Consider the following 23,434-nt stretch of genomic DNA (forward strand, 5'->3'; position numbering starts at 1 on the left):
AAAAAAAACTTGATGGAGTAAGTACTCTTCAGCATTCTTTCAAAAGGTCTATTATATCAAATATTCTAGAGTTCACTAGTTGCCTCATTTCCAGATTTTCAGTTTGACCCTACTGACACGCAGTTAAGCAGGTAAGTACTTTTATTCAACCGGTCATGCTACTTTAACTCATTTTTGTTTCATTCTTGTTTACATTACTGATAACATGTAAATGAGCTAGTTACAAGGGGATGGCTTCCAGAGAATTTTGTATCATATTGGTGTGTTAGGAAAGGAGATTCTATTGATCAATTCTATTATGCCTACTAAGGGATCTTTCTTGTTATTCCTTTCCTCTTTAAAATTTTTTTTAATATTTTAGTTTTCATTGAAGTATAGTTGATTTACAATGCTGTGTTAGTTTCAGGTGTACAGCAGAGTGATTCAGTTACATATATAGGTTATTACGAGATATTGAGTACAGTTCCCTGTTCCTCTTTCAAAATCAGCTTTCATGTAACCACAAAGTTCAGGGGATGCTTTTATTGACACATATGGGGATGGTTGGCGGAGTCAGAAGACTTGGGTCCTGACCGTACCCTCCTGCTCACAGGTGGGCTGCTGAGCAAGTGCCGCAACCTGTCCAAGTCTCAGCTGTACACGTCACACACAAAATGAAGGGGTAAAGGGCAGAGTTCTTAAGTCAACCTGGCACATATCAGAATGTTTTCCTACCCTGTTCCCCCTTAACAATCAAACCACACATTTCGTGTTTTTGAACACTGGCGAGAGAATAGTGCAGTGTTGTTATGGGGGCAGGGAATGAATGCTCAGTACCCCAGTAGCTGCTGATTAGCTGTGTGGGATGTGTAATGATTGATTCTGGAGGAAAGGTGGGGAGCGTGTCATTGTGGGAAATGAGGTGTGCATTCTCTTCATAGTCATACTGCCGCTTCAAGGATCCTGGGAACAGGCACAGCTCAGCACAGATTGGTGCTTTTGCTAGAAAGGGATGTTCTTCAGCTGGTTTGAACACCGTTATCTATTGCATTTCCCTTCTCTAATTAGTATATAAAAGCTAATGTAGAAAATATGAAAAAGAAAATTACTTATCTTACCACCTAGTGATAGCTACTATATTATTTCATTTTTCCTTCTGTTACATATAAGATTATTTTTCAAGGTGTAGTTTTAAATCCCTTTTTTCCTGTAGTATAATTTTCTCCAATTTTAATGGCTGCATAGTTTTCCATCAGGAGGATCTGGCATAACTTAACCACTTTTTAGAGCCTTTTCAATGTTTCATTAGCGAAAATGACATCCTTGTTGTATATCTTCTGCTGAATCATGTCACTATGCTAGATTTCTAGGCTATTACCAGCACAGAAGTTATAAGCTTTGTAAAGGCTTTATTACCACTATTTTCCAGAAAGGTTTCACCAATATATCTTCCAATAGAGTGTAACTATGCCTCTCACTAAATCTTTATTGATATCATTATATTTAAATAAGAGAAACTATTAAATTATTAGGTAAAATGGCTTAACATAGCTAAGCCTATTTTCCTTTCTTGAATTACTGGTCTGGTCGAACATCCTTCAAGTGCTTACTGGACATTTGTATATTTTTCTGAGTTGATCTTATTATTTGCCCCTTATTCTCATTTTTTTCTTACTGACTTATAAGAGCTACTTATTTGGAGGTTCTTTCTTTTTCTTTTGGAAGTGAAATCAAGGGTTAATTTATCTGGTTAAATTCTTTTACAAATCTAGGTAAAATGAAGGTTTTAATATCTAGTGGAGGTTTTGATATGTGTAGTTCTATTAATGTCTTCTCTCTCTGTTGCTCTTTCATAGTAATAAAAAGAGCAAATCACTTCACACCGAAATGGAACAATACAGAATTCAAAAATGGAAACGGAATCTCTCGGAATCAAACATTTATCACAAAATGAACGCTTTCAATTTTTAAACATACAATCACTTCTCTTCATACTTAACTCAAAATTAGTAAACAGAATTTTATTCAGACTTTACAAATATCCTTTACATTCAGCCTGAGATTAAGCATGAGAAAGTTCAACCTGAAGTTAGACTTCATTACCCAAACACTTCAGCATCTGAAAATAAAGCTGAGGATGAATGTTCATTTATCAAACATAATTTAAGCATTCCAGTAAACTCTGACAATGAATAGTGACCCAAACCGAACTTTAACTTGCTCTGGTCTACATGATCTTCAGAGCCTAGAAGTACCTATTATTTAATAATGATTTTAAAAAGTCTTCAAATGACAAATTATGAAGGTGTGTCCAGATGTGGAATTTTAGTTCAACATTTCTATAGTTGCTGCTTTAGACTAGTATTAAAAAAACAACTCCCCAATCCTTATTATTCAACATGTACTTGAAAACATGTAGCAGCATGGTATAGTTTATTTTTATAAATATTAGTACCTGTAATAAAATATAAAATACAGAGTCTCCGTTTTTCAAATATTAAGTCTCTGAATGCTTCATTCATCCTTTGGTTTCAAACCCATACGATGCACTCATATGATATTGCAGATTTAGCATTCAGACAGAACACTGTACATCTGTTGGGGAAGGAGGGGTGCTGTGGGAATACCAAAGCGCTACATCATAGAAAGGAAACGTTGAAGCAAAAATACTTTCTGAATATATACTATACATTATGTAAACAAACATTCATAATAAGAATCAACACAGGCCAAAATATTGTTTTCTAGGAAATCAGAGTCTTTTTTCTTTTAAATCACACACACTGAAGATGCTTTTTGTTCGGAAAAGAATGGAGCCTGTTCCTATATTTGCTTATGTGCTTAAATATCTTGGAAACAAGTAATTGTTGCATTCATTTGCTAACGGTTTGTCCTCTTACTTGGCTGGCTGTTGCAAACAGGAATACAGTACTGTTTCAGTACCTGTTCTTCACGTAATACTAGCTACGTAATATAGAATTAATTCATCTTTATCAGTCCATATTAATAATATAAATAGATTACATGAAGCAGTGAATTTCAAAATTTGTGCAGGAGAAACTAGTTGATAATTTGTTTCCAATAAGGCTAGTAGCAAAATAATTACTACAAAGTCAGTCCAAGCTAGTAGCAAACCCCTGATTTAGCAAGCTGAATCAAAGTTTGAAGTTAGTTTATTTCCTATATTACTGTGCAAATCTAGAATTTCCTATGTAAGAGAGAGTGCTGGCAGCATCAAAGTCCTGCAATAAGAGAATGAAATACTGATTAGGTTTTCAGAATGCCAGAGATACTATATGAAGAAATCTGAATGTCTTAATGATGGTGTCACAGCAATGGCCTCAGGATTTCCTTAATGAATCACAAACTAAGAAAGACAATTCATTAGTCAATAAAGTTCTCAATCAAAAGCCTAAATGTGAAGCAAAAAATCATAAAGACACAAAATCAAAGATGCATTTTCTACTATGACCACCTGGAAGAATTTCAAGCTTTAGGTCAACATTGTGTACCAGCAGCAGCCTCTCTAACAGGAAAAAACTTAGTCATGACTGTCCATCCCTTTTCAAAGCTTCCAGTCTTTGAAGGAGTGCATTTCCAAATGCTTCCCGGTAGGCAGGGCTAAGTGTATCCAACAAGGAGTAGACTGTTTCATGGTAGGGAGTCTGTAAATGATCGTCCACCTGGTCAAAAGCATAACCTACCACCTACAAGAGAAATGCAGTAGTGAATAAATAATCAGATTTCATCTTGGTACAGAAAGCAAAAAAAACCCCAACTTTTTACATGGGTCATTCTCTAACATTATGTGTTTCTCCATCAATAGTTAGAATACACATTTTTAATACAACCTGTAATATTTAAGCAATTCGTAACATACAGGAACACCACCAGCAAAATGCTCTCGTTATAATTTTTTTCTCAAAATTTAAAAGGTCTGTTTTACCTACTTTTGATCCTAAAGGAATGTAAAATACAGAAAGAATTTAAAAAGCTATACAAAAATAGTATTTCATTTTCATGGTCTAAAACATACTTCTATTTATTTTGGGTTTTTTTTGGCTGCACCACACGGCATGTGGGATCTTAGTTCCCTGACCAGGGAACGAACCCGTGCGCCCTGCATTGGAAGCACGGAGTCTTAACCGCTGGACCGCCAGGGAAGTCCCCATGCTTCTATTTAATTCCACATACATTGAGGGTCTTTTTATAAAGGTACTATAATAAATAATTATACTTATTATTACTACAGTGTTATTAGTCCATATTGTTATAATTTATGTGATTTGGACTTTGTATAAAGAATTCTAAAATTTATTTGAAGTTTTAATTCTGCCTTATAATTAGTTATCTGAAATGCCACTTTCATTACTAATACATTACTTATCTGCTCAACTCTGTGAGATAAAAGGGAATGTTATTCTGTGTGCTTCTCTGTGTGTTTTTTCCCCTTAAACACAGCTAAAGCTTTTTTCTTCAACAGGATTATAAGACCTATATCATGGTTCACCAGCACAGTGTAGGGCAAAATCAACTTAGGTTTTGCTGACTTCATTAAAGCTTGTGAATTCCCCATATGAACCCCACATTTTATGACATCTATTCAAGCCATAGGAGATGCAAGTTTATGTTGGAAACAGAAGCAGAGTTGTTACTGCACCACTTCGGGACCATGCTCTGTCCCAGCACTTTCTACAACATATTACAATTTTGTTTGCCCCTCTCTTATCCCCACTAGACTGTGGTCTACCTGGGGACAGGGATCATGTCTTATTCGCATGGTTTGATTTCTAATTCCTGACACAGGATAGTTACTCAGTAAATGTTAACTGAATCAGACTGAAAAAATAAATATTTGAGTACTTACATGTCAGGTTTTATAACTGATCCAGATCTTTCTGCAAACTTTATTCACATAACCATCCCCCAAATCCTTTTCAGTTTTTTTTTTTTTTCATCTCCAACTTACAGATAAAGAAGTAGGGACTCAGGTTGACTGACTCACCCAAGGTCACTCAAATTCACATGTAAGACTTCTGACTCTCATTAGAACGTTTCCTACCTCACCAGAATTAAACAGTGTCAGACAGAATTAATTTACCTGGGGTCATTTATCTCTACTTTCGATTTGCCTATTTCTATTTAACATCCACTTCTAAAGATTGCAAGTTTTTGGTACAAATTTAGGAAGGGGAGCACAAAGATTAGTTAATTCCGGGACTACTCCCAAAGCCAAGCCTCATCTGTTGGGGAACTAAGGGTAGTGACGATGCTGGCCTTGCAATCGGCTTCAATGTAAGTGATCCTCTATCAAGGGATACACAGAACACACGATCACATACATCTTAGGTAAATTGAATCTAGTGAAATAAAGAGATGTTCATGTGCTTGTTTAATGTACCACATGACATTTTTACTTGCTTAAACCCTGTGCTCTACTTTATGATACTGCGTATCTTTGGGAGAACTATCTATAGAAACAGAAAAGTCAGAGATTTTTGACCAAGACAGAAGGTTATTTATTTATTTTGGCTGTGCCGCACGGCCTGCGGGATCTTAATTCCCTGACCAGGGGTTGAACCTGGGCCCTTGGCAGTGAAAGTAAGGAGTTCTAACCACTGGACCTCCAGGGAATTCCCTCAAGTATGTTGTTTCAATAGAAGAGACATTTATAAGAGGTGGGAAAATATTCAACACAGTGGCTGCAAAACTCATCCAATGCAGAGAATGCATTATTCTGGTAAACATATTTAGCTAGAGATAAGAAATAAGTTAATCTGGGGGGTGATGGTTACAACAAAATAACTCTGCAAATCAAATTTGTTTCTTCTTTTTCAAAAAATCCAATTTTCCCATGTTGGCTGAAAGACTTTAGTATTAATAAAAATTCCTAGGGAAAAAAGCTTTCCTTAAAAAAACTTAGAAGCTACTGAGTGTCAAGTTCTCATCTAACACTCTTTCCCACTCCCTGACTCCCTGCCCTTTTTGATTAAGTGGTAAAGATGTAATTTTTTTTTTTTTTCCTAAAGAGAAAATGACTTACCCTGAGCCCGGCTTCAGTGAGCTCCAGGCAGTATCTATTCCTTTCTCTTGTTTCCACATTGATATAGGCCACATCGTCTGCACAGCGCAGGGTTTTTGAGACAAACATGGTGTTAACAGCAAAGAGAACATCATTTACAACTGCTTCAGCTTCCAGTCTCATGTCTTTCATATCTGTTCCTTCAAAGCCATTAAGCTCTGCATCTTCTTCAAATCCTGACACACTGCTCAGCTCCATGGGATTACAGTCTGTTTCCATTCTGCAAAAATCTGGATATAAAACTGGCTTATAGAAAGACACTCCACATACTAATGTTTGATTAAAAGCAGTTATGCCTTACAACTGCTACTTATTGGAAAACATTAATGAGTTAACAACTTTTAGGGAAAATATTGCCTAAAACCATTTTCAGTAGTTTTTCACAGCAAAATTACAGATACCTATAGATTAAAAAACCCCCCAAAAACAAAAAACTCTTGTTCTCCACTTCTCGTCAAAAGGTTAATCCCCATATTGGTACAAATTCAGAATATCAGTTTTTAGCTATTTCAAACAATGCCAATGTAAAACTCCTAGTACCTACTTCTTTTCAAATGTATTATTATTTTTCTAGTATAGATATTTAGAACTGGAATTGCTGAGTCAAAGTATATACTCATTTTAACTTTTAATAGATACTGCTGAGTCACCCTTCAAAAAAGGCTGTACTGACTGATACTCCACCAACAGAATATGAAGGACTGTGCTCTTTTTCACCACACCCTTTCCAACCCTTTTTAACATTTGCCAACTTGAGAGGCAAAGAATGATGTCTCATTGTTTGAATATGTATATCCTTGATTAAACAACCTTTGGGTATTTATAGGATATTTTTAGTTCTAAGATCATACAGCTATTAAAAAAAACAAATAAAAATGAACTAAGTAGTCTGAAATCAAAGTTTAAGTCTTTACCTACTAAGGTACACCCTCAATAGTTCCTTTTATGACTTCTCAATTTGGGGTTTTGCCTAAGAAGCAATCTTCCCCATTCCACGATTACATTTTAAAATGCTCTAAATTATCTTTTGAATTCTCATTCTCTATATTTAACTCTTTGATCCGTCTGGAATTTATTCTGTGTAGCTTTATTTTCCAAGTGGATAGCCTATTGTCCCAACACCACTTACTGAATAACTCTTTTTACTATTTACTTGAACTGGCTCACATATTATACACTGAAAAATATTATTTCTTGTGCTAACTTGACCCAATATTACCGCCAGTCTGCTATGTAGTTCTTGCTTCTCTTCTGTGACTGGGGGAGCAGTTTTGTTAAAAATTCTAAATGTATGGATGAGAAAAGTTAATAAATGTGAGATTGCTTTGGAATGTAAAAACAGCTTTTCAGAATAAGATATACTTTCTTTTTACCTGTAGGCTTTAAAAGTAAATTAAGATTTCATTTCTCTGATATGGATTAAGCACCCACTGTCCTAAATGCAGGACGACTGTTCAACTTGTTATGAACATTTATTTGTACTGTTTGTCTATTACCTTACAAATTCCATCCCTTTTTCTAAAGTTACCAACTTGTGCCCTATCTGTGTGATGTTCAAAATCCTTTAAATTAGTGGTCCTCAATTGTGGCCAAAAACCCCACCTGAGAAACTGAATCAAAACCTCTGGGAGATTTTTCTGGGTATTTTTTCAGAGTTTCTGGGTGATTCTACTGTACAGCCAATGATCTGAATTATTAGCAAAAATCTTAAGGTGCTAGAGTTCCTATAGCTGCAAGTCATTTGCACATTATAAAAGTCAAAACTATTTGCTAAAGGCAACTTATGATAAACTATGTAAAGCTCTTTCAAAAAACTACATAGAAAACTGGTACAAATAATATAATCCTCCAATCCTATTTCAACTAATGATATGTTTTAAGGGTCCTTTATCTTGTCTCCCACAGCACTTCATAGGATTAGTCACTCACTACTAACAATACAAGTTAATTATAAATTTATCAATTATTGCTGGAGGAATTTGTCAGGTAACTGAAATCTAATATTGACTTAGTATATATGAAAGTGAAAATATTTGATTTTCTAAAAATGTCTACCTTCTCTAGAAATAATCATTATATTCCTTAATATTACACTTGGTTTTATGTATAAGAAATGAGACCATTTTATTTTTTTACAAAGTCAGTTCTGAAGATTTTGAAATGTGACTGTCTACCATAAATCTCTTAACATCCTGAATGGCAAACATCTTTATTTTGCTCAAGTAATCAAGTACCTTAACTACAGATGACAGAAATAGTAACTGTTACATGAAAAAGATGTTTATATGAGAAAGCTTTTAAAGAAAGAGCCTAATTCATTGCAACTAGGACCATAGTGATATGATAAGCCAAAGAATCCAATACTAGAATATAAGACCTCACAGGTCAGTAAAGCAGGTCATCAAACTGTGGGTAGTAGTTAGCACCAAGGGGCAAAAAAAGAGAAAGACACCTTTCCTGAGACTGTGAACTTTCAGGAGATTTTTCTCTGAAATGCTTTTGAATGATGCATTAAATAGCAGACACATCCAGAACCTCTGATGATACATAAGAATTGACAGATTTTAGTACTGAAGCATTATACAAGTTAACATTTTAAGCTATCAGTATTTTAAGGTATTATTACAATTATCTTTTGTTGGTATGACAAGCTCTTGATTATTTATCAATACCCTTTCCCCTTCCTAACAGCACCCAGATTTTCCAAGAGGAATCATAATACCTCCCCTTCCCCTATTTTTTTTTTTTAAAGTTTTTGGCTGCACCCAACGGCATGTGGGATCTTAGTTCCCCAACCAGGGACTGAACCCACGCCTCCTGCATTGGAAGGAAGAGTCTTAACCACTGGACTGCCGGGGAAGTCCCCCCTTCCCCTATTGAGTAAAGTAACCAAGCAATTTGCATGAGATTGACCCCAATCCCAACTGAAGACTGTCCTGAACTTATCAATACACTGAATTCTTCCTAGTCATTTTATTTTTAAAATTTATTTATTCATTTATTTATGTTTTGCTGCGTCAGGTTTTAGTTGCAGCACCCGTGGTCTTCATTGAGGCATGCGGGATCTTTTGTTGCAGCACGGGCTTCTCTCTAGTTGTGGCATGCGGGTTTTCTCTAGTTGTGACGCGCAGGCTCCAGGGCACATGGGCTCTGTAGTTGTGGTATACGGGGTCCAGAGTGCGTGCACTCTGTAGTTTATGGCACACAGGCTCTCTCATTGAGGCACGCAAGCTCAGTAGTTGTGGCATGCGGGCTTAGTTGCCCCATGGCATGTGAGATCTCAGTTCCCTGACCAAGGATCAAACCCATGTCCCCAGCACTGGAAGGCGGATTCTTTACCACTGGACCACCAGGGAAGTCCCTTTTCTTTAATGCAGAATAGTTTACAGCACACACTTTAATGCAGAATAGTTTACAGCACACAGCCCCGGCTGTCCCTGGTAGCCATCCCAAGATGAGGGAAACTCAAGGATGCTGCTGACAATGGGAAAACAGAGCCAAGAGATTCACAGAGAAATGAAGCCCGAGCCCTGACAGCTGCCCAACCTTTGCACTTTTCAGTTATTGCAGCCAATAAATTCATTATTTTACTGGCAACTGAAAGCATACTGAATTAGGAGTTACCTAAAATAAAAAGCACTCATTAATCTCGCTCTTCAACAGCTTTACACAAGAGGTTTAAAAAAAACGGAACCATGATGATATTTTTGTGTCTGTCATGTAGAAAGTGCTTAATAAAAGCTTTGTGGACTGAGTATCAACATGTGTATTAGTTTCCTATTGCTGCTGTAACAAATTACCACAAACTTAGTGGCTTAAAATAACATGAATTAATTTTCTTACAATTCTGGACGTGAGAAATCTAAAACCAAGGCGTTAGCAAGGCTGCATTCCTTTTGGAACCTTCAGGGGAGAATCTGTTTCCTTGCCTCTCTGGCTTCTGGAAGCCTCCCGCATTCCTTGGCTCATGGTCCCTTCTCCCTCCACCTTCAAAGCACATCACTCCAATCTCTGGTTCTGTGGTCACATTATCTCCTTTTTCTGACTCCTGGCACCCGCACTCTTTTATAAGGACCTTTGTGATTGATTATATTGGCCCCACTTGAACATTCCAGGATAATTTCCCCATCCAAGGCCCTTAACTTGAACAAACCTGCAAAGTTCCTCTTGCCATATAAGGTACTGATAATACATTCACAGTTTCTGGGGATTAGGACATGGACATCTTTGGGGGGGGGTCATTATTCTGCCTACCAGTATCCATATCCTATCAGCAGGGAAAGGAGTATAAAGGTAGTCAAAGAGACTTCATTTTCTGACTTTCCTTTTTGGAACAGTCATAGTTTACTTTTAAAAGGAGGTCCAGCGTACTTGTCAAGCTCACTGCCTTCTTTGGAAACGTTCTTTAGTTACAGCTTTCATGATTTGTATTCTGTAACTCCAGCACCGTGATACAGCGAAATGAACTGGATTTGGGTGTTACAATTAAAGTCACCATTTCGAGGCTGGCAAGGGGTTTATGAATTGTCTTGAATCAAGAGCTCTGTCCAACTACCCGATTCTGGATGGTGACTGGTTCATCCAATCAGATCCTCTTTTGAGGAGTATGAACACAGAGCCAAAAAACATGAATTCAGTGTGTGATGAAAGGAGCTACAGAAGCAAAGCAGGGAGCAACTGGGTAGCCTTACCAATGGGGCACTAGAGAAGTGGTTTCTATACTTTGATTATTCATCCCAATAACCAAATATATTTTGAGCAGATACCTCATCATATGTATATTTATTTACATATCACAATTAGCGTATCAAAACACATAAATATGAATTTAAAGAGAAGGTAAACTATGAAATATAAGCTTATTTTCTTCTTACTTCTCAATGGATTATCTTGTGTACCCAACTGTAGAAGCCTGCACCATTGAGGATGGGGACATATACGTCCATGTTGGTGAAGGGACAACTGCTAAAATTACTAATGAAACATTAGAGATGCTGTCAGGTTACCAGAATGGTTGACTCATCAATGTGATTCCTGTAAAAATCCCTGGATTCTTCTGTAGGCTAAACAACTTATCATTGTATGAGAAATTCTAGACCAGTAGAACTCTGTGCAATGATGGAAATGTTCTTTATCTATGCTGTCCAATACAGTGGCTACTAGGCACACGTAGCTATTAAGCACTTGAAGTTTCGCTAGAGCGACTGAGGAACTGAACTTCAAATTTTATTTAATTTTCATTCATTTAAATTTAAAAAGCTAGTGGCTACTGTATCACATAGCACAGGACTAGACCTTTGTGAATACTTGTGGATAATATAATGAACTGAGTTTATATTACTGTTGAAAACAATCAAGATATAAAGGTACTAAATTCAGCTTATTTTATATGAGTACCAAGATTTGGAAATAGGTATGTTAGAAAATCTATTTTGAATCTTAGTTAATCTATGGAGGGAAATTAACTGTCAGTGTTTCATTGGTAAAAATCAATGAATTACTTCATTTTTTTATCTTTTCAATTTAGACTCTAAGTTTATTTATCTAGCACTTTTCTAAGCATTAGAATACTAATTAAGTATGTTTACTGGTAGTTTACAGCCTAATTTGAGAAATAAGACAGGCACATGAAATACGTACACAAATATTAATGCCACGCACATGAATCATAACACAAAAAATGTATAATTAGAGAAAACAAAATGTCTTGGTCCTACTACAATCTTACCACTCAACTTGTATAAACTTGGGCTGGCCATGTAACCTCATTGGTTTTCTCACTTACAGAATAAGGGGGAATGAATGGGAAATTCTTTACTGTTCTTGAGAGCTCTGACATTCCATGATTTATGACATAATTGTTAAGTTACTATGGGGCTTGACTCATGGAACAGGTCAGTCAAAATTGGGCTTGAATGAGCACAGATGAAAAGTTATGGATAAGCAGAGAAGACTTGAGAGTTGTGAAGGATTCTTCAGAGAGAACAATGCATAAACAAGGCCCAGGGTGTGGCAGGAATTGTAAGGAAACTGGACTAGGTAGTCTACTACAAGGAAAATGCTAAGAGAATAACAGATAGGAATGGCCCAATGTGACAAGGTGCTAATACCTAGACAACAGAATTTGATTTTGGTACAACAGGCTGTTTTAAGCTCTTGAGAATGGGAAGAGCAATGTCTTTATATTTAAAGTAGGTTCCTTGTAGGCAGTATATAGTTTGGTCCTGCTTTTTCATCCAATCCGATAATCTCTACCTTTTAATTGGAGTGTTTAGACCATTTACGTTTAATATGATTACTATGATTATTGATATGATTACTATGATTGATGTGGTTACTATCTTGCTGTTTGTTTTCTATTTGTCCCATCTGTACTTTATTCCCTTTTCCTTATTTTTCTGCCTACTTTTGGACTGACCACTTTTTAGGATTCTTTTTTTACATCCTTTGGTGGTTTATTGACTCTTTGTTGAACGTTTTTGGTGGTTGCTTTAGAGTTTATAATATACATCTTTAATTTATCACACCTTCAAGTGTTCTTATACCACTTCATGAATAATATAAGAACCTTACAAGAGTATATTATACAGTCTTTGTGCTATTTTTGTCATACATTTTACTTCTACATATGTTAGAAACTTCATAATACATGTTATTTTTGTTTCATTATTATTGTTTTTAACAGTGTTTTTTTGTTTGTTTTTTGGCTACACGTCATGGCTTGTGGGATCTCAGTTCCCTGACCAGGGATTGAACCCAGGCTACAGCAGTGAAAGCCTGGAATTGTAACCACTAGGCCACCAGGGAATTCCCATTATTTTTGCTTTAAATAGCCAGTTACTTTTCAAAGAGACTTAGGTAGTAAGAAAAATGCATTTTATATTTAACCATATGGTTACTATTTCTGATGCTCCTCATTTCTTTGTGTTGATCTACATCTATAATCTGTATAATTTTTCTTCTGCCTGATGATTTCCTTAAACATTTCCTGTAGTGTAGGTCTGCTGTTGATGAATTCTTTCAGCTTTTCTACGTCTGAACAAGTCTTCCTATCACTTTCATTTTTTTTTTTATAAACTTATTTTATTTATTTATTTTTGGCTGCACTGGGTCTTTGTTGCTGTGCACAGGCTTTCCCTAGTGGCGGCAAGCAGGGGCTACTTTTCATTGCAGTACACAGGCTTCTCATTGCAGTGGCTTCTCTTGTTGCAGAGCACAGGCTCTAGGCGCATGGGCTTCAGTAGTTGTAGCACGCAGGCTCAGAAGTTGTGGCTCATGGGCTCTAGAGTGCAGGCTCAGCAGTTGTGGCACATGGGCTTAGCTGCTCCACGGCACGTGGGATCTTCCTGGACCAGGGCTCAAACCCATGTCCCCTGCATTGGCAGGCAGATTCTTAACCACTGTGCCACCAGGGAAGCCTCACTTTCATTTTTAAAAGATATTTTTGCTGGGTATAGAATCCTAGGCTGACTTTTTTTCTTTCAAGAAAAAAATGTTTCCTTCAAGCAAAAAATCAAAGATGTTTCTCTACCGTCATCTTATTCGCAGTTTCCCATGAGAAATGTGATGTCACTGTTATCTTTGTTCCTCTTGGTGTAGTTTTTCTTCATGTTTCTTTTGCTTGGGGTTCATTGAGCCTCTTCCATCTGTGGGTTCATAGATTTTAGCAAATTTGGAAAAATTTTGGCCATTATTTCTTCTAACATTTGTCTCTCCTCTCTCTGGAGAGTCCAATTTCATGAATATTAGTCCAAGTGAAGTTGTCCTACCCCTATGCTCATTTTTTCACTCTTTTCCTCTTTGTGTTTCACTTTGAATAGTTTCTATTGCTATTTAAAGTTCTTTTCTAATCTTTTCTTTGCTGTATCTAATCTCTTATACTTGGATTCTTCTTTAAAAAACATATTTTTTATGTATCTACTTCATTTGCTCAATCTTTTCTCTAATTCTTTTAAACATATGGAATAATTATAATAAATGTTTTAATGTCACTGTTATTTCTGGGTTAGTTTCAATTGCTAGATTTTTCTAATCGTTATGGGTTGCATACTGCTTCTTTGTATGCCTGATATTTTTTGATTGGATGCCAGACTGTGTGGATTTTATCTTTCATGGTGCTTGATATTTTTATATTCCTATAAATATTACTGAGTATTGCTCTGGGATGTAGTTAACTGGGAAAAGCTTGATCCTTTCAGGTCTTGCTTTTAGGCTTTTTAAGGCAGTATCAAAACTCATTTAGTCTCTGGTTAATTTTTTTCCCAACTACAGAGACAAAACCTTTCTGAGCACTCTACCGGATGGCCTATGAATTATGAGATTTTTCATTCTGGGTGAGAGGAACTGGAACTATCACTGGTCCTGTTTGAGCTCTGAAAATTCCTCTAATTCTTTTGGGTAGTCTCTTCCCCAGCCCTGGGGAGTTTCCTCACAACTATGTGTTGATCAGTATTCAGCTGCAGACGGGAGGGGGATCCTCTGTATTTATCCACGGCTCTAAGAAGCTCCCCTCCTTCTAGTACTCTGTCCTAGCTGCCTTGGCCTTCCTGGAATCCTAGCTTCTTATCCTCAATTCAGGTAGACTGCCAGTTCTACCTGGGTTTCTCCTCCCAAGGCCATGCCTAGAAATTCTCTCCAGGCAATAATCTGGGGCAACAGTTTGCATCTTGTCTCTCAGGGATCACTGTCCTTCACTGCCTAATGTCCAAAGTCTTAAAACCATTGTTTCATGTATTGTTGCCCACTTTTTTTGTTGTTTCAGGTGGAAGGGTAAATCTGGTCCCTGTTACTCTATCTTAGCCAGGAGTGGAAGGCTTATTAACCAGTTTTCAGCTAATTTTGGAATCTATTTCATCAGTTTTTCTTTCATTGATTTTGGTCTCTCCTATATTATTTTGAATCAACTTCACCATCTTGTTGGTTCTTTTTGGCTGCGTTGGGTCTTCGCTGCTGTGTGTGGGCTTTCTCTAGTTGTGGCGAGCGGGGGCTACTCTTTGTTGTGGTGCATGGGCTTCTTGTTGCAGTGGCTTCTCTTGTTGTGGAGAATGGGCTCTAGGCGCACGGGCTTCAGTAGTTGCGGTGCGTGGGCTCAGTAGTTGCAGCACGTGGGCTCTAGGGTGCATGGGCTTCAGTAGTTGTGGCACGTGGGCTCAGCAGTTGTGGCTCGTGGGCTCTACAGTGCAGGATCAGTAGTTGTGTCACAAGGGCTTAGTCGCTCCTCAGTATGTGGAATCTTCCCAGACTAGGGATCGAACCCGTGTCCCCTGCACTGGCAGGCAGATTCTTAACCACTGCACCACCAGGGAAGTCCTAAGACAGTTAAAGTAACTGGCAGCTTCAGTTTCAAATGAAATGAGAGCTTTGAATTTATCTGAATTTCAAACTACTGTTTTGAAAGTAAAGATGAATAAAGTTGATTAATTCGCAACATTTAGAATTCAGGCGAAGCTAAAGCTAGTTTAAACTTTATTTTCTGTAACACATAACATTTAATGTTTTCAATAGCTCTGAGATGCTTATTTTGAAATTAAAAATTTTAAATCAGAATCATTTGCATTACAGACATACATTATTTGTAATTCAAATAAAAAGGGCTTATCTTTCCATTTGTACACTGATTTATAAAATTACTCTGCACCCCACTTTCAACAAAGACACACATACACAAACTAGTAATAACAAATCAAGCCACCAGAACTGTATTGTGCTTCAGCTGATTAAAGAGGAAGGTGATGGTGAAGAAATATATAATGTTCATTTGAGAAGTCTTTTTTTTTTAAAGATTTAATTGGCTTTATTAGGCAGTTCATGAATCAGGCAGAATCCCATCTGGCAACTAGAGCGGTACTCCTGGAGAAGTCTTTTAAACTGTAAAAAATAGGCAAGAACACTACAACCCTGTAAACAACCTTTCCTTTGAAACCAGAAATAGTAAATGAGATTCCAAGACTAAAAAATTGAATGCTTAAGAACTAAAACCAAAATAACTCCAGGAATTAGTTTTTTGTTTCTATATAACCCACTAGGTTATATAGAGGATTTGGTATTATATTTAATATAAGGTACATTCTAACCAACATAAATCAATATCTAAAGAGATATGAAATAGAAAACCTCTTTGTTTTCCATTTAAACTCTAAATTGGCTCTCTACCAGACTCTGAGCAATATTCTGTTGCCAGCACCTTCAAAAATTGGAATACCTTATGGTTGCTTTTAGTTATTCTGGTAGATTGCATCACCTTGCAAAAAGTTTCCAAATGATTCCTTATAACATCATCCATAAATTATTTAGGAACCGCTCTTACTTCATCTGTTGGTATAATTTTTGGACTGTGTTAGTGGTCTGGGGAGAATTCATGAAACTAGTTATCAAGATATTGTTCACTGAATTCTTTATTCTCTACTTCTTAATTTAGTAGACTTTGTTTTGTTTCATCACAAATTTACAGCATTAAAGAGCTAGCAAAAGACTAGATTTGTCCTTGATGACAAAAGAACAGGCGTAGAAAGACATACACGACTGTCTGCATGTCTACAGCATGGCAAAAGAACAGAGCCAGAATGACTTCAAGAGCAGTATACAGAGGTCAAATTTACATTTTGAAAGAAAGTTCGATTTTTCAGTTGCCATTACAACAGTCGGCTGAGGGTTAGAATGTAATATCTTAATGATGATTACAGCTGACCCTTGAACAACGCAGGTTTGAACTGCACAGGTCCACTTATGCATAGATTTTTTTCAATAGTAAATACTACAGTATTACACTATCCATGTTGATTGAATTGGCGGATGTGGAACTGCGTATATACAGGGCTGACTACAAGTTACACGTGGATTTTCAGTTTTGGGGGGGTTGGCGTCCTTAACCCCAGCGTTGTTCAAGGGTCAACTGTACTTTTATTTATATCATACATCACAGTCTGGAAAATCCTCTCAACATGAATAAGAAGTGGCCATATGGTGTGATGGTTAAAGGGCTCTTTTGAACAGACTGATCGGGGCTAGAGTCTCAGTTCTGCCACTTACTCTGCGACTTGAGGCAAGATATCTTAATCCCTCTAGTCACATGTTCCGCCGCCCTAAAATGAAGCCAACAAGAGCATCTACCTTAAAGGGATCCCAAGAGAACTAAATGAGTGAATATATGGAAAACGCTTAGCATGGTGCTGGACACGCAATAAGCTCAAGAAATATTATCTGTTAATTGTTAAAAATAGAGTATTTAAATATCTTTAAAGAAGAAAGAGTAAACTCTGACCTAAGCCCTTTGACTCCAAGTTCCGTGCTCTTTACAGTATGTGGAGTGGCTGCAGCTGCGGCCTTTCACGGCTCTGAGAAGCATGAGACGCAGGAACACTATTATCTTATTCCTGTTACCTCAGGCACAAGTCTTAGAAGGACAAAAACATCTCAGCTTTTTTTTTCTTTCACATGTTAACGTGGATTTCTTTCATGGATAATTTTTTGACATGACTCATTCAGCCTCTGGTATATAGCCTCTAACCTGTCATTTCAAATCTTTTCTAGAATTTTTTGGAAGTTGACAATGTTTGGTTGGTAATTACCTTCATCGTCCTCCCTTAATTAGTGTTAGCTGTTAACATTTTGTGATAGTACTTTGTCTTTGATAAAACACAAAACACTGTTAGGATGAGTCTGTACTCTATTTGAGCTAGAGGTATAATAATGACAGATCCCAAACCTTAACAATTTATGCTGAATTTCTCCTACAAAGCATAAAACGTACCCGGCAACACACTTAAGACTGTGAAGGGAGCATGTTTGTTTTTACAAAATCTTCTAATTTTTATGTCCCTTTTCTGATATTTGAAATTTCACACATTCTATGGACAGTCTGAATGTAATTCTGTATTCCAAAAGAAATCACTTACTTAACATTTCAACCTGAAAAGAAGTCAACTGTACTCATTCATCAAAAGTCTGGTTCAAACCTCCCAAGGTCTAGTCTAACTCCCTGCCAGATTGGATCCCAGTTTCATACCACTTTGTTTACACTCCTTTTATGGTAAGCATTATAATTATTCATAAACATGACTTATTATCTTCCAAATATATCCAGAATCCAACTGCTTTTTCCCATCTTCACTTCTATCACTCTAGTCCAAGCCACTGTCATCTCTGTCTGTATTACTGCAATATCTTTCTAACTGGTCTTGCTTTTTCTCCTTTGGTCCTCTCCCCTCCACAAGTCTATTCCCAACACAGCAGTTAGCATTGATCCTGTAAACATTTTGGCCAGATTATGGCACTGCTTTCCTCAAACCCATTCACCGACTGAATAAAAAGGCAAAGTCCTTATAGTGGCCTACAAGGCCCTATATGACCCCTCCCCCCGCAAACCCCCAGCTTCTCCTCTTTCCTTCACTCCCTCCTGAGGTTCCTTGAACTCGCTAAGCACGCTCTTGCCACGGGCCTTGCGTTCTGCTGTTCCCCCTGCCCAGAAAACTCTTGCAGGTATTCACTTGCCTTGCTCCCCAGCTTTCCCTAAGTCTCTGCTAAAATGTCACCTATTAAACAAGAGAGGCCTTCCTTTATCCCCTATATAAAAGTGGCAAGGGCTTCCCTGGTGGCGCAGTGGTTGAGAGTACGCCTGCTGATGCAGGGGACATGGGTTTGTGCCCCGGTCCGGGAAGATCCCACATGCCGCAGAGCGGCTGGGCCCGTGAGCCATGGCCGCTGAGCCTGCGCGCAACAGTGAGAGGCCCGCGTACCGCAAAAAAAAAAAAAAAAAAAAAAAGAAAAGAAAAGTGGCAAATCTCTCTGCTCTCCATTCCCTTTATATTACTTTATTTTTTTCTACAGCACTTATCACCACATGGCATATGACATGTTTGATTACTGTTTGTTTCCCCTCCCTTCAATAAAATGTAAGCACTCCATGAGGGCAGGGACTTAATCTGGTCACTGCTGTATCCCCAGTACCTAGAACAATCCCTGGCACATAGCAGGCAATCAGTAAATATTTACTGAATTAAGGAGTGACCCCTTCACTATAGAACATAAGCTCCTTGAATGCCTCTTTACCTTTTTCACATCACCAACTGTGGAGACTTTCATTCAAAGGACCCTTAACAAACATTTAAACATGCATGAAGAGCAAGGGAACTGAAGTTACCAAGAATGCTTGGGACAAGTCTACAAAGAATGAGGGGTAGCAACAATCCCAGCACCTACGTACAGTGGAAAGCACCCTGGTTCCAAAATGAAAAGGTGAAAAGGTGGAAAGGGGAACCAGAGCTTTCTCCATTTGCCAACACTTGTGGGCTGTGTTAGTATTTCTAAGGCACTGGTGAAAGTTATCAGCATACAAACAAAATCTTCTTAACCCGGTCGTCTTAATTCACTATTTTTTTTTCTTTCGACAGTTTCATTTATTAAGTAACCATGAACCTTTTTACCCACAGATAAGATAAATCAATAGTGTTGGCAAATTTAAAATCATTTACTAAATCTTACTGAACGGGGCCTTGAGGCAAACATCCCCACTTTTAAGCTCTCTTCTAATGAGGTGACAGACTCAATTATTTGGTAGAAATACCAAATAATTTAAGCAAAACCGGACGGCTAATAAAATTTACAACTTTAATTAAACTTTCTACACTCCGAATACTAGAACTGCTTAGTGACAAACTCCACAAGACTTTCCAGTAAGCTTATTACAGTTTGTTTCGTCTGACAGGTTACAAGACAAACACCCAGTCTGCTTGAGTTTTAAAAGGGTATTTCCTTTGCTTCCCCGGAATAACCAAGAAAGACAGGAGTCCAACTGGTAAAGCGAAAGTCGGGTTTAATTCACTATTCTTGATTAAACTGGATGTATCGGGACTCCGCTGGTTCCCTACGTATATCGTTTAAGTTTCCTAACAATATTTGGAGATAAGATATTACTAATGTGCTCACAGTTGGCGAAGACTCCGAGAGGGCAGCGGCCGCTTCGAGGGGGCTCGGCTAATGAGCGCCAGGGGCGGGATTCTAACCCAGGACACTTGGCTTCCGGGCCACGGAACAGCGGCACGCAGGCCTTCTCGGGGGTGGACCAAAGTTAAGGGCCGGCTCCGCCTCTGCAGGAGTTGCCTCCTAAAAGGCAGAAACACGGCTGCGCAAATTCCCAGAACCGCACAAGTACTTTGCCCAGGTTTCCGCGGGGTCGGAAGGTTCTGGTATCGATCAGAGAGAGCAGTTCTGCCTAGAAAGCTCAAGTGTCTTGGTCGCTGGCGCAGCACACGCAGGATAAATAAAGCGCTTTGGAAACTGCAAGCCTCTAGACAGACAGCGAAGCTGAAGCTCAGGAAAACAATACCTGAATGAGGCGGGCGACGAATAACTTGCTGACTATGGGCACCGGCCAATACGGGGGGTGGGCGTGTGGGGGGAGAGGGATGCTCGAGAGGGGCTGCAGCCCTCCCCGTAGAGCCGGCGGCGTCCGAGCGCCCGTTTCCGGGGTCGGGGTCTAAGCTGCCTGGGACGGCCCAGGCCGGATCCGCCCCCAACCCCACCCCCTCTCAGCCCGGGCACCGGGCCGCTTCTGCCGTCGCCCCTCACGGCCCGGCCTGCAGAGCCACGTCCGGCTCAGAGGGCCCCCAGCTCGCCCTCGAACCCCCCTCGACCCCCGGCCGGCCTCTCGCCGCCGGCCCCGCGACTGCTCACCTGCGCACGCCCCGCGTCCTCCTCTCATTCCCTCCCCAGGCCTCTGGAACCGTCCCGCGGCACCACCCCATCTCCTCCCCGCCCTTGCCCCGCCCCCTCGGAGCCGGAACTGCCCCCTTCCGGGTCCTTTTCCCCGCCTCCTTCAGCCCCCTGTGTGGCGTCACTTCCGCCTTGCCCGGCCGCGCGCTGGAGTCCGGGTCTCGCGGACGCGCCGGTAGCGTCCTGCAGTCGGGAGCGCGCCCCGTGGATGACAACAAATTCGTCGCGCAGCGGCGGTGGAGGTGTCCGCCTCAGCCCCGGCCTCAGGCCTTTCCGTCTCCCCGCGTGATCTCTTGCATCCTCTCTCTGGGCCGACTAGGACCCCCTCGGAAGCCCCCGGACTTGGGGTCACGGGGACTCCTCTGCGCCTTGTCCCCGCCAGGCCTAGCGCGAGCGGCGCGGCACAGGTGATGGGGTCTCCCTGAGGGATTCCCGGCCCCGAGCGGGCATGGAGGGGCCTCCCCGGGCTTAGGCTTCGCCGCGGCCTGGGCTCGCCGGCCGGGACCTGAGACGCCGCTGCAGCCACAGCAGCGGCCTGGAGCCGGAGCCTGGACCCCCCAGGCCGGAGCCGTCCGCAGCCCCCGCCGGCCCAGCTGCCAGCCCTCGTCATGCCTTGGCCGTTTTCGGAGTCCATCAAGAAGAGGGCCTGTCGGTACCTCCTGCAGAGGTACCTGGGCCACTTTCTGCAGGAGAAGCTGAGCCTGGAGCAGCTCAGTCTGGACCTGTACCAGGGCACCGGGTCCCTCGCCCAAGTTCCCTTGGACAAATGGGTAAGAGCTGCCGGCGGCCAGCCGGGAGGGACTCAGTCTTCTCTTTAGCGCGATTCGAACGAGTGTCATCCAAGATTGGTGACGTTCAGTCCCTCCCTGGGGATTGTTTGGCTCCAGGTGGGGCAGTACTCCGAGAAATGTGTTCAAGTGTCGTGTAATCTGTTTCTAGCAAGTTTGCTCTCCCAAATCACGTGTTCAGAAACTTAACATAGGTAATGGAGTCTACCCTGTGGGAATCAGCGGAGTCAGTGGTTTGGGCGGGGGTGGGGTGTCTGTGAATCTGGCTGAAAGGGGTCCATGGAAGGAGGTGATCAGTGCTGCCCCTTTGGGGAAGGACGGGTCTCGGGGTTCTGTGCAAACAAGTCGTATTTCATGGGATGACACTCTGGAAAGATTAAGGATGAGGAGGACCTTTGGGGATTTCAGAATGCCTAGGTATTCATTTATTTACTTGGGGTTGGTTACTTGCACACCGCGGCCTCCGTACAGCGTTTGGCATCTGGAAGAAAGTTAGGCGAAGGCCTCCTCTGCCGGTTTGCCTGCTTTTGCTTGATACTGTGTGTAGAAGGCCAGTCGGTGAACGGTAGTGTGGCTCTAATAGTGATGCTTGGTTGTGCCTGTTTGCTTCACGTGACAGATCATAACAGCGGGTGTTGCAAAAGCGCTGAAGCTGCAGCGTTCAGACATTTAAAAACCTGTTTTCCGCTTGTCATCCAGAGGTTGTGAGTTGACTCGTCTTAACAGGTGCTTCATGTACAGTTGAACCTGCATCTGTATGTTTTCAGTGCATAGTATTTTACTTCATGTGTATTCAGCCTTGAGTTTGGCAAGAATGGAGTGGCTCTCCCACTTCCCCCAACTCTTATTTGTTCCACTAGAGTTTGTGGCTTACAGTTTGTGTTGGTTGTACCATTCTAAAGTATTACTATTCTGAAAACATTCCAACACGGTTTACATTTAGGAAATCATCAATATAGGTAACTTTCCTGTGGTAGCTGGGCAAAACAAAAGGAAATATTTTTTTTTCCTTGATTTAAGCTGTGTAAAAAGCTTGTGGGTTTTTTTTTGTTTGTTTTTCTTTTATGTAAAAGTATTTTAACAGAGTAGTGACTTCTTTAGCCGTAGAAACCTGAAAAACTCAAATTATGCTGACACCTTACTATGACCCTTAAATTAATTTGTGCTGGTGTAAATAAGCATGTAATTTTATCAGCAAGTGGATGACCTAAACTAGGGAGAGTACACAGGATAGTGGGAAAAGCCTTGGCTTGAGTAGCAGAAGGACCTAGTTCCAACCCAGGCTAGCCCATGCTGCCACAGTTAGCCAAGTGACATTGGACATAGTAATTCACCCGAGTTCAGTAAACATTAATGGAGTATCCACTCCGTGCCAGGCACTGTGTCAGGGTACTGCATTGCTGTAATTCGTACCAAAAGATAAGGATTCTGATGGGTATTTTAAAATTCATTGACCCATAAGTCTATCCTTTGGGTACAGTTATGAATAGACTGTCTTTAAGGAGGAAGGTTGGATATTTATTAACAGTCTTTTTTGGGTTGAAGGACTTGGCTGCATTATTCTTTTTTAATTATTTATTTATTGAAGTGTAGTTGATTTACAATGTTGTGCGTATGCATTATTCTTTTTTTTTAAAATTTATTTATTTATTTTTGGCTGCGTTGGGTCTTTGTTGCTGAGCGCGGGCTTTCTCTAGTTGTGGCAAGCAGGGGCTAGTCTTCGTTGTGGTGCGTGAGCTTTTCATTGCGGTGGTTTCTCTTGTTGCAGAGCATGGGCACGCAGACTCAGTAGTTGTGGCTTGCCGGCTCTAGAGCACAGGTTCAGTAGTTGTGGTGCACGGGCTTAGTTGCTCTGCGGCATGTGGGATCTTCCCGG

The 23,434-nt window shown here is 40.0% G+C and overlaps 2 protein-coding genes across 4 annotated transcripts in view; one reads left to right on the plus strand and one right to left on the minus strand.

The window, feature by feature from the left end:
* Positions 1–1,908: 1,908 nt before the first annotated feature.
* GSKIP (GSK3B interacting protein) lies at positions 1,909–20,751 on the minus strand. Of its 2 annotated transcripts, none has more exons than XM_082843991.1 (3): positions 20,732–20,751; positions 6,023–6,291; positions 1,909–3,686 (listed from the first exon to the last, which is right to left on the minus strand). In XM_082843991.1, exons 2-3 carry the CDS (start codon positions 6,278–6,280, stop codon positions 3,525–3,527), a joined length of 420 nt encoding a protein of 139 aa, XP_082700117.1. In that variant the 5' UTR covers positions 6,281–6,291; positions 20,732–20,751; the 3' UTR covers positions 1,909–3,524. The 2 variants fall into 2 exon arrangements, with proteins under 2 accessions (XP_082700117.1, XP_082700118.1); XM_082843992.1 differs by lacking the exon at positions 20,732–20,751 and adding an exon at positions 20,385–20,470.
* Positions 20,752–20,936: 185 nt separating this feature from the next.
* Positions 20,937–23,434, plus strand: part of ATG2B (autophagy related 2B) — a 78,245-nt gene continuing 75,747 nt past the window's right edge. For both annotated transcript variants that reach the window (XM_082843861.1, XM_082843862.1), the window contains exon 1: positions 20,937–21,540. In XM_082843861.1, coding sequence (XP_082699987.1) covers positions 21,379–21,540 — 162 coding nt within the window. In that variant the 5' untranslated portion in view covers positions 20,937–21,378. The remainder of the gene's footprint in view (positions 21,541–23,434) is intronic.

This window comes from Leucopleurus acutus (assembly GCF_964270905.1).
Source record: "Leucopleurus acutus genome assembly, chromosome: 1".
NCBI classification, from domain to species: Eukaryota; Metazoa; Chordata; class Mammalia; order Artiodactyla; family Delphinidae; genus Leucopleurus; species Leucopleurus acutus.